At 51.1% G+C, this 10,884-nt stretch overlaps 1 protein-coding gene across 1 annotated transcript in view; it reads left to right on the forward strand.

Moving 5' to 3' along the window:
- LOC119099784 (MFS-type transporter SLC18B1-like) overlaps window positions 1–5,614 on the forward strand; it is a 10,302-nt gene extending 4,688 nt beyond the window's left edge. The window contains exons 7-11 of the mRNA XM_037222854.1: window positions 610–725; window positions 2,844–3,034; window positions 4,532–4,627; window positions 4,992–5,160; window positions 5,450–5,614. Coding sequence (XP_037078749.1) covers window positions 610–725; window positions 2,844–3,034; window positions 4,532–4,627; window positions 4,992–5,160; window positions 5,450–5,614 — 737 coding nt within the window. The remainder of the gene's footprint in view (window positions 1–609; window positions 726–2,843; window positions 3,035–4,531; window positions 4,628–4,991; window positions 5,161–5,449) is intronic.
- The last annotated feature ends 5,270 nt before the right edge of the window (window positions 5,615–10,884 follow it).

The raw sequence follows: 10,884 nt of genomic DNA on the forward strand, positions 1-10,884 counted from the left end.
GACAAGGCAAATCATTTGGTCAGCAACAGCACACGCTTGCCACTCAAGCTGTGTGTGAGTGTGCTGTTCTGATGTTCGATGTCGGAGTTGTATTGGTCGCAGCAATATGATCACTTTGACAGCGAATCTGTAGGGGACGAGCACATCATTGTGAAAGCCGAACATTTTCGAGCACAGCGAACACGATTGTCATAGGCTGGGGTTCAAAGTGCGCGACGTGTTCCGCAACCGGTGGAACTGGCGGGTACTTGTAGTTGGGCGAGGATTTTTGGCAGCACTCTGTGTCCGTAATAGCTCCGTAAGAGTTAGCACCATGGGCCAACGCATATAAGATATTGTGTTTTCTCAAACGGATACCAAAAGCGGCTGGTGTAAAGTGAGACATGCTCATGTCAAAGATTGGACGTCAATTAGATCGACGAAAAGAGAATAATGTTTTTGTACGTTTCGTAATCATGACTTGGTGTGTACATATATATATATATATATATATATATATATATATATATATGTATATATATATATATATATGCATGGATATACATACTTTAATCACTGGTACAGCCAGCGTGGGCCATGTGCTGCCACGATTGGCTGATCTGCCCTCAGGCGGTATTCGGAGAGCGTTGGCCGTGCCCGATATCGCCATGGCCGCTTTCTCCATCACCTGCGCCTCATGCAGCAATGGCTTCATCGTGGTGCTCCTGGAGCCGCACCTAAGGCCGGTGAGAGATCGCACTGAGGGGCTGTCCTGACCCAACTGACCGCGATCTGGAGCCATCGACGTGTGAAACAAAGATTCATGAGCCCGCCTCTCACGCGTGACGGCAACGGGAATCAGCGTCAGTCATGACCGGCTATTCGCGAGTCGTACTCTGTCTCTCGCCGCCCTCGCCTACTGACCCGTGAGTGCGATGTGCTGAGTGCGGTCATTCGCTCCATTTAGATAAACAGTGCTGGCGCTGTTTCTGGACGGGGTCTGGCATTCGCGTTCGCACGCCTTTTTCAGCTGACATTGGCGCTGAATTTCTGGCAGCAGCAGGCCGCCTGACGTTTTGTTTTCTACGTTTGCACTTCACGATTGCTCTGTTTACTTTTTTTCATCACCACGCCAACTGATCACATGCCTTTCAAAAGTCCTGCTTATACGCGACTTGACATCTTATTTTGATAGCTTCATGTATTCTTTCCGACATTCCCCATATGGCCCTGCTCCTGTTCCGATATATATATATATATATATATATATATATATATATATATATATATGTATATGCATGTATGTATGTGTGTGTGTGTGTGTGTGTGTGTGTGTGTGTGTGTGTGTGTGTGTGTGTGTGTGTGTGTGTGTGTGTGTGTGTGTGTGTGTGTGTGTGTGTGTGTGTGTGTGTGTGTGTGTGTGTGTGTGTGTGTGTGTGTGTGTGTGTGTGTGTGTGTGTGTGTGTGTGTGTGTGTGTGTGTGTGTGTGTGTGTGTGTGTGTGTGTGTGTGTGTGTGTGTGTGTGTGTGTGTGTGTGTGTGTGTGTGTGTGTGTGTGTGTGTGTGTGTGTGTGTGTGTGTGTGTGTGTGTGTGTGTGTGTGTGTGTGTGTGTGTGTGTGTGTGTGTGTGTGTGTGTGTGTGTGTGTGTGTGTGTGTGTGTGTGCACATGTCAGGCTACTGCCACATACAATCTATGATACACTTTCCCACCTCAAGGACCAGAATCCGATGAGGTCCCACAAGCCTGCGACGGGAAAGGTCAGCCAAGATTCCCTCAAACCGGTTAGATCCGGATGGATTGTCCCTGCCATAGCTCCAAAACGAAAAAACCGCGTGAACTTAGGGTCATGCTGTGGGGTCTTCAACGACCGCAGCTCATCAACGATCACTGCACTCACAGACATGTCCCGGAGCTCATATACTGCGTGTCATTGTGACTCTCATCGTCAAAAAGAAACTTAATCCAAAATATTACAGCTTCTTTCGCTTTTATGCTGTCCTATTCAGAACTGCACGTCATAGCAAAATGTAATTATCAGATGAACTGCACGCTTGATCTTTACGGACGCTTCCAAATGACTTACGGGACGCGCTAAATGCGTGGAGTCGATCTTACGTCCCGACCTTTCCGCCAGTGTCCGTGTTGACCAAACTGAATATTTTCAAGGATGGAGAAGGATTCATGTGGGTCTAATGCGAACAAATTCGATAGTGGCATTCAAAGGGGCAAATGACTTGCATCCGACTCACCTGCAAAATATTGCATCATCAAACCATTTCTGTACCAAAGATGGCCACAGGCAAATCATTGAGAGATTTCGTGAATTGCCTGCGGAGTTCCAAACTTTCTTTGAATTTGCAAATTATCTTGCCACTCACAGAGTTTGCAAACCCCCTAGAGACTTCACAAACTACTTGGCCTATCAGGTAGCTCGCAAATTCTCTAAGCAATTTGCACTATATATATATATATATATATATATATATATATATATATATATATATATACATATTCCACCGCACCGCAAGCACCGCAGTATGTGTGTTCACACACAAGCACCGCAGACATCAGCCCCAGCGGTCAGAATGTTTGAGAATATGCGTATATATATATATATATATATATATATATATATATATATATATATATACGCATGTTCTCAAACATTCTGACCCGTTTTTTGCTCGTGCTGCCCTCGTCCGAGCCCTGGTCTCTCGCCCGTGCTGCTGGGGCTGATGTCTGCGGTGCTGTCCTCCTGATCTTAGTGGTCTGGCGTGCCGACTGTTCGGCCTCTCGCCCGTGCTGCTAGGGCTGATGTCTGTGCTGCCGGCCTCCTGACCTCAGTGGTCTGGCCTGCCGACAGTTCGGCCTCTCGCCCGTGCTGCTGGGGCTGATGTTCGTCATCACCGGCGCCGTGTACGCCACGTGCGCACCGCTCTGGGGCTGGCTCTGCGACCGTCACGTACGACCTAAGCAGGCCACGGCAGCAGGCGCGCTGCTAGTGGCCGCCGGGTTCTCGCTGCTGGGACCAGCGCCGTTTCTGCCCTTACAGCCGTGAGTACCGTCGTTCAGCAGTTGACAAACTGCCCGTCTGAGGCTATGTGGCTAACCACACTGGCGGTCGATTTATTATTTTTTTTAGAATCGATTCGCCATCGAATCACGACCCCCGTTGGACGATTCAGATCTGATTTAGATTACAACTTCATATTTTGAGAATTTATTTATGTCGATGAACATTCTAATGCCGTGATTCCGTTGTGGCTCAAGTAGTTATTTTGGGGCGCGTGAAACAGAAAATATTTTATCCCTTCCAAGTTTGTTTGGTTGTAAATGCAGTGCGATTCCGTGCTGATATTCGCCGTCCATAAATTATTGGCCCACACCCAATAAACACCAACCTAGGCTGGTTTAAAAACATGATTTCATGTTGACACAACGATCCTACCAACACGCATCGCAGAATTATTGATATCGAGACAAATTTCTTCTGGTTTAAAGACTTCACATTCAGTGTCTCAAGCAAGCAGGCCTGCCTTGCCTCGGTTGTCATTGACTGAGTTATGTCTTAAACCAACGCATGCAATGCGTGCTTCATGAACAAATAACGTCTGATAGCTTGTTTTGTCAACCGCAAAAGTCATGGCTCAACCTGATCAACTATATTATTTCGCATTGTTACCAAATAAAAAAATTGTAAGCAATCATATATCAGTACAAATCAAAGAAATAAATGATATTCGCCCGCCAGGCTACACCTTACTTCGACATTCTTATCTGGTGACAAAAAGCCCAACAGACCACGGCAGGCAGTACCGTTTTGGCCGTGAAACTGTTTTATTTAACCCGTTTAATTTGTTGAGGGATGTGGCCGTGCGTTGGTAGGAGAAAGCCACGATGCATGTAAAGCCGGTTTGATAGATAAAGGTCGTGGCACTATCTAGGTTAGGTGTCGCATCAGCATTTGTAAACCCAAGTGAAGGGGATTTCGTCTGGCATGACAGCTCAGTGCAGCCAGGTACCATTATCGAGCCCTGCGCTTGCAGCATTCGGTGGAGCATGCCGGTGTCGCTGCCAGCTGAGTGCAGTTGGGAGGCGAAATTGCATCCTAACATTCCTTAACAGGAATTTTGAATCGATTCACTTCATCTTCGCGTTGACTTTGCATGACTTAGATCGAATGCCTTTTCGAAATGCCAACGATTCAAGGCACGCCTGACATTAAGCATTTATAAACAGTTAGTTTACTACCACTCATCCGAAAGTTCTATGATCCACAAATCGTTGATAGAGTCATCTTGATCAAACCCAGGTATTTGAATACCATGGCTGAGTCATGGATGGAAGGTCAGTTATGGCAAAACACGCATGGCTTGTTTTGCCGAACAAAATGCTTTGAAATACATTCTAAAATTTCGTGTGTTTAGTAGATATCAAAACAAGAAAACGTTGCCAGGAACTCACGTGACATCTCGATTCTCAGTAAAGCAGCCTGTTTCGGGCAGCGGGGGTACGGGGAGCTGATCGGTCGGCGCTGCGCCGTGTCCACAGGAGTCTGGGAGTGATAGCTGCCGCTCTCGCCCTCCACGGCGTCGGGTTCGGCGCCGAGGTGGTGGCCGCCTTTTTGGACGCCCACCGCGCGGCCATGTGAGCAGACATCACGCTCGGAGGCCATGCCGCTGCTCGGGAGGAGCGGTCACCAGCTGAGTGGGGGTCTTGTGGTCAGAGCACGGCGGCAATGCCCGCGTGGCATCGACGGATGCCTTAACTGAAGCAAGCTCCCACATGTTCATTTACCAAAAAATGGAGAAGGGGACGCGCAAATTAAGGTGTAAATTGTTTACAGTTTGGACCTGCCCAAACATTATAATGGGACCGCACACCCTGGAAGGAAATTTTTCCCATTTTAAATGAAAGTGATATCAGCCCCCATGGATTACACCATCAGGAAAGGCGCATTGCCGCCGGCGGGCTGCTCGGTTGAGAGCTTTGTCGTCGCCGCTATTTCTAGACGCAGTGGCTTCCCGGATACTGTGGAGACATACGGCACCATATCGGGCCTGTGGGCCTCCATGTTCGCCCTGGGCGCTTTCGTCGGACCATGTCTCGCCGGCCTGCTTTACGACCACTTCGGCTTCGGGTACGCCTCACTGATGATCATCGTGGTGCATATGGTTCTGGTGAGTTTTTCGTGTTTTTATCCCTGTATGCGTTTTCGCGCGAGTGCTTCATGGGTTTCTCCATGAATAGCCGATCAGTTTGATATTTGTCTTGATGCTCTCGTTAATGCTTCGTTACCGGCGCGCTAAATCGATGTTCCACGGTGACAACAGGCACATGGACGTGACGCGAATGGGCTGCCAACGTCTGCCTCGTCGGCATTGCAGTGACCTGATCTGCAGTGATCCTTCAGCGACGCCACTGAGACCTCGATCTCCATGCTGACATCGCTTCCCTGTCCGTCGTCAGTTCGTGGCGGTGATGGTGTTCCTGTGCTTGCCGGACCGCGCCATCCCCGAGCCGGTGAGCAGCGCGCCGCCGCTACCGGACGAGAAGTCGCCGCTGATCTACAGCGACCTCTGCGACCGCCATGACGCGTATGGCGTCCAGGGTACCGACAACAGACTCTGGTGATGAGCCTCCAGAGCACCGACAGCAGGCTCTGGTGATGGATGTCCAGAGCACCGACAGCAGACTCTGGCGATGAGCGTCCAGAGCACCGACAGCAGACTCTGGTGATGAGCGTCCAGAGCACCGACAGCAGGCTCTGGTGATGGATGTCCAGAGCACCGACAGCAGACTCTGGTGATGGACTTCCGGTGCACGGACAACAGACTCTGGTGATGAACGTCCAGGGCATCGACAGCAGGCTCTGGTGATGGGCGTCCAGTGCACCGACAGCAGGCTGGTGATGAATGTCCAGGGCACCGACAACAGACTCTGGTGATGAGCGTCCAGAGCACCGACAGCAGACTCTGGTGATGGGCTTCCAGTGCACGGACAACAGACTCTGGTGATGAGCGTCCAGGGCATCGACAGCAAGCTCTGGTGATGGGCGTCCAGTGCACCGACAGCAGACTCTGGTGATAAGCGTCAGGGCACCGACAACAGACTCTGGTGATGAGCGTCCAGAGCACCGACAGCAGACTCTGGTGATGGGCTTCCAGTGCACGGACAACAGATTCTGGTGATGAGCGTCCAGGACATCGACAGCAGGCTCTGGTGATGAGCGTCCAGGGCACTGACAGCAGACTCTGGTGATGGGCGTACAGAGCACGGACAACAAACTCTGGTGATGAACGCCCAGGGCACCGACAGCACACTCTGGTGATGGGCCGTCGGTGCTGTGATGATGTAAATATAGACCTGCTTATGAAAGCGTGGAAGCCGCTGACGGCTGGTCCTGTGAGATGAGCCTGGCTTCTGGTGGCGTCGAAGCAGTTGGCGATGTGGTGAGGCGAGACGAGATCAGCTTTCCGTGACTGGGGGCACGTGAAAACTGGGAGTGTTAACCCCAAACGCTGGACTCGCACTACACTGCTCAACGCCCCAAACCCGGATTGCTGCGTTTGCTGTACCCTGCCATGCGAGTCGGGAGCTTGTGGACGTTTAAGTCGCATCCGTTCGAGAGCGGCAACGCAACGTGGGAGTAACAGGTGTTCAATATACGGAACGCTATGTCAGACGCCAAAATCATGCACTTCAAATTACTGCCAATTTGGGTGGAGTACCAGTGCGACAGTTCGGGACATCGGTGTTCAGTTGTGAGATATAAAACATAGCGTGATTTTTAGCGTTCGTAAACTCTCCACATAAGTCGAGCAGGTCTTAGATTGATTGGGAGCATAAAAAGCACCTCAATTATCGTCTGAAATTATACGAAAATTCGGATGAAGGTCATTTTTAGCAGCCTCTAGATAAAGGCATTAAAAGGCATCTCTCGCAGCGCCCATGTTCGAACCAAAACATCACATAACAAGTCTTAAGATATTGAGCCACAAACAAGAACCAAACTCCCTACCACGTGACCTCTTAGACAATTAAACTACCCCCCGTTCAGGATTTCTGGAATAATGTCCGAACCACGCCAAGTGGGTCTGTCGTCGATGGCGGAAAAGGGACTTTGAGACATTTGTATTTTTTCTTACATGCTTGCTTTTTTGTTTGCGCTTCAAAGTTGGTCCTATTTTCGCCGTTGACGAAACAGGCGACTTCAAGCGGCGCACGTCAAACCTCGCGCCACCCGTCACTTCATCTGAACCCGAAGTAAACGGGTTCGCTTAACTACACTAACGGCCGCGCATCGAGGCGGCGCCATTTGCCGGTAGTCCCTGTCGCTGCACCACCTATTGTCCCTGTTCGGATGCCATCTACGGAGCACTCAGACGCAACCGTTGTGCACGCAACATCCCCCCCCCCCCCTGGTGTTCCCCCTGAACGCTTCTGTTGAGTGGGCACTCCAGTTTACGAATACAACAATACATTTTCGAACACAAAAAACATATCTGCACCACTTCCTGTGCAAGGAGTCTTGCCACTGGTCGAGACCATACTCACTGCGGCACGTTGGCAACACAGCCAAGGTCCCGAACCGAAGGCCTAGTCCACCGGCGCGCAGCGACGGCCGCAGACCCGGCGAGATCCGGGCACCGCGCTGACCATTCCGTACCCCAACGGGCGACAGCAGCCGGCGATCGCCGGAGTGCATGCAGGTAGAGCTCGAACACGCCCGCAAGTGCCCACCGCATGCACTCGGTTGCAGGATAGCATGCAGTCCATCACGACCTGTCGGGGGCCGGACTCGCCGGCGCTGATGCACCCCCAGATCGGCATCAGTCGTTGGAAGGTCAGCGCCGTATTCCGAGGTCGCCAGAACACGTAGGCTCATCCGTCCGTCCGAGGGGGCACGAAGCCGACCACGGCGTGCCGAGGGTCGTACCGGACGTCACAGGCGAGGTCTTGGTCCGTTGCAGCATGCCCATCAGCCACGAGCGTTGAAATCGCCTTCGGATGGGAGGGTTTAACAAAGAAAGAAAACAAAGGATAACCAGTCATGAATGGCTGGAGGGAAAGCCACAGTCAATGCAAGCCCATCTAAGCAGCACTTCAACTCGTCCAATGATTTATACAGCATGCCTTCACTCAGCCTTCTCTAAGAGGCATACTTTGGTGACAGGCCGCTGGTAAGGCCTTCCCCCGCTGACGTCATCTCCACAGAACGAACGACACCGCCCGCACCCGGGAAAACTCTTACGACTCGAACCAACGGCCAAGATCCTCGCGGATATCTGCTTACATCACCAATACAACGTCCCCCACTCGAAGATTTCGGATGTCATGAAGCCATTTCTGACGATGCATCAGTGTAGGCACGTATTCTCGTCTCCACCTCTTCCAGAAGTGGCCAGGACTTGGGCTTGACGCCAGCGACGTCTGCTGTTGATCTCCTTGGGCTGGAAAACTTCTGGTGACATGTTGACGCAAGCACATCCGAGCAGAAGGTGATTCGGCGTCAGCGACTCGATATCAGTGGCGTCAGATCTGACGTATGTGAGGGGTCATCCGTTCACTATGAACTCCACTTCTCTGCATGCGGCCGCTTACTGTAGTTTGCGCAGCAGGCTCCTTTCCAGGGATCGAAGTCGGCTGATTGCCACTGTCTTGTTGTTCGGCAAGGTGACGTCGTCCCTCTTCCATAAAAGTCCCGTCTCGTATCTACTGTCCAGCCTTCGCGTGGTGCTTCCCATAATTTTTACTGCTCTGATGTCGTCTTGTGATCTGGAGCCTTCATCATCGAATTTGCTCCCAAATGATTCTGTGCTCCACCACTTTTGGAACATTGCTGACCTCTCATCATCAGCTGTCATCTTGTTGATGAACATCATTTAGTGCGCTCTCTCTGGTACGAAACCCTCTACAGAACCAGTTAGGGTCCACCCAAAAGCGGTTTTGATGCCGTTGGTTTTTTTATTGACCGGTTGACCGGTCAATTTGTTGATTGGTTGACCAGTTTTGCCCTTTCTTACTTCCAAATGAAGAACAGCTTTGATCGTATTGGCACCAAGTAGAAGCTGCACTTTCATCCTTGCACAGTCTGGGAGATCAAGGTCCTGAAGTTGCTTCTATTCGGGTTTCTTGTTCTGGAGTCGAGGAACTGTGACATTGATATCTTTTATCGAGAAGACCTGGGGATTTATAATCCTGGTACCATCGTCTCCTGATGTCTCAAGCTCCTGCTTTAGTTTCGTCGAGCTCTGTCCAAAACCATGTCCTTCAACAGTTTGCAGCCGAAGTGTTTGCTGTTCTCCACGAAGATCAAGTTGACTTGTACAATCTGCAGAAGAGTTGTTGCAGCAACGCTTTCCAGCGGGGCTGCGGCTACCACAAGATTACCTTCAGTTTTTGGACCCAAAACCTCACGGTTGGTCTGGAGAGTCACCCTACTGCTTCCATGCAGCACGTGGTGGTGCCTCATTTTGCACTCATCGATGCCACACGGCTTTGCGAAGTGACAATTTCGAACACCATGTCCCTTCTTCAGGCAAAAAAGCAGCAGCCAGAGCTGGCAATGAAATGAGCTCTGTCATCGACCGTCATCCGCAGGAAGGCAGGACACACGCCTACTTCATGCTGTCCGTTGCAGTTCACACGGATCCTGCCAGCGGTCATGGCCTCCGTAACCAGAGCAGGTCGCTCGACAGCCTTCTTCTCACTCTGTCACCGCTGCATGTGTCTCATTGGCTTCTTCTCAGTTGCCATCTTATTTTACTCCGGAGACACGGCCGCGTAGTTGAGGGCTACCCTCACCTGTTTACGCAACCAGGTATCAAAATGGATTAGACTAGGTCTTTCCAAGTTCAAGATGTGCTCCCCCCAGATTTGCTTCAACTCTGATGGGAACTTCTCCACTACACGCCTAAGGTTTTCGTAGCTATGGAGATCACCATGGTAACACAAGTTTTGAAAAACGGTGACTGCGCAGTGGACAGTGGCACGAAAACGTTCAAGCCCTACTGGCTCGTGATAGGCTGGTGCGGGACAGGCGAATATGTCTCGCAGGTTGGCATGCACAATGTCCTCCGGGCGTCCGAAACGGTCCTCCAGTGCCATCAGGGCATCATCATACAAATCACCATCATACTACGTACCACTTATGGTATGCTGTGCAAGACCAGACACTGCAGGCTGCAGGTGAGCCATCTTTTCAGTCAAGGTAAGGGGGGCTTGATCGTGAACAAGCGTTTTGAACAGAGAAAACCACTTTAGCCACTCTGCTGGTTCCCCACTTAACTTGGGCAAGGACAGACGAGGGATGCTGTGATGGAACGTGCACGCGCAAGGGAGTTCCCCTTGGGGCTCCCTGCTCACATGCAATGAGCTACCGACTGGGCCAGGTGGTAGGACACTGGTCAGAGTTGGGCGGTCTGGATGCAGGCCAAGGTGGCCCTTTGGGTCCCCCGATCAACAGGCACCGAAGCACCAACGGACGTCAGAAGCTGAGGTCTATTCAAACCTCTCCCCCGCTCACCTAGATCAGGATGAGCCCCTTGGGCTTTCCGATCAACAAGGTCCCCAGTGAAGTCGTCCTTCCTGTCCCAGCTCAGTTGAACTTCAGCAGCTTTTATTAAGCTGTGCGCGTAGCACAGCCGCTGCTTGGGCGCCTCTCGCCTCTTGCAACTTGCGCTGCCTCTGCACGTCTTGCTCCTCATTTTCTTTGGCTGGACGACGCTCCAAGCTGCTTCACTCTGAATTGTATGTCAGCTTCTCGGGAGGCTGATGACCTTGCGGCCACTGAGAGAGCTGATGCGATGCAACTGACGAAGGATAATTCTTTCTCTCTGCCAGGTATGTTTCAATGCCGCCTGCAGCCTTTTCGTGCTGCTTCTCTGCATCTTCAAAGTACT

The sequence above is a fragment of the Pollicipes pollicipes genome, unplaced genomic scaffold (genome assembly GCF_011947565.3).
Source record: "Pollicipes pollicipes isolate AB1234 unplaced genomic scaffold, Ppol_2.1 Scaffold_4881;HRSCAF=5763_pilon_pilon_pilon, whole genome shotgun sequence".
Lineage (NCBI taxonomy): Eukaryota > Metazoa > Arthropoda > Thecostraca > Pollicipedomorpha > Pollicipedidae > Pollicipes > Pollicipes pollicipes.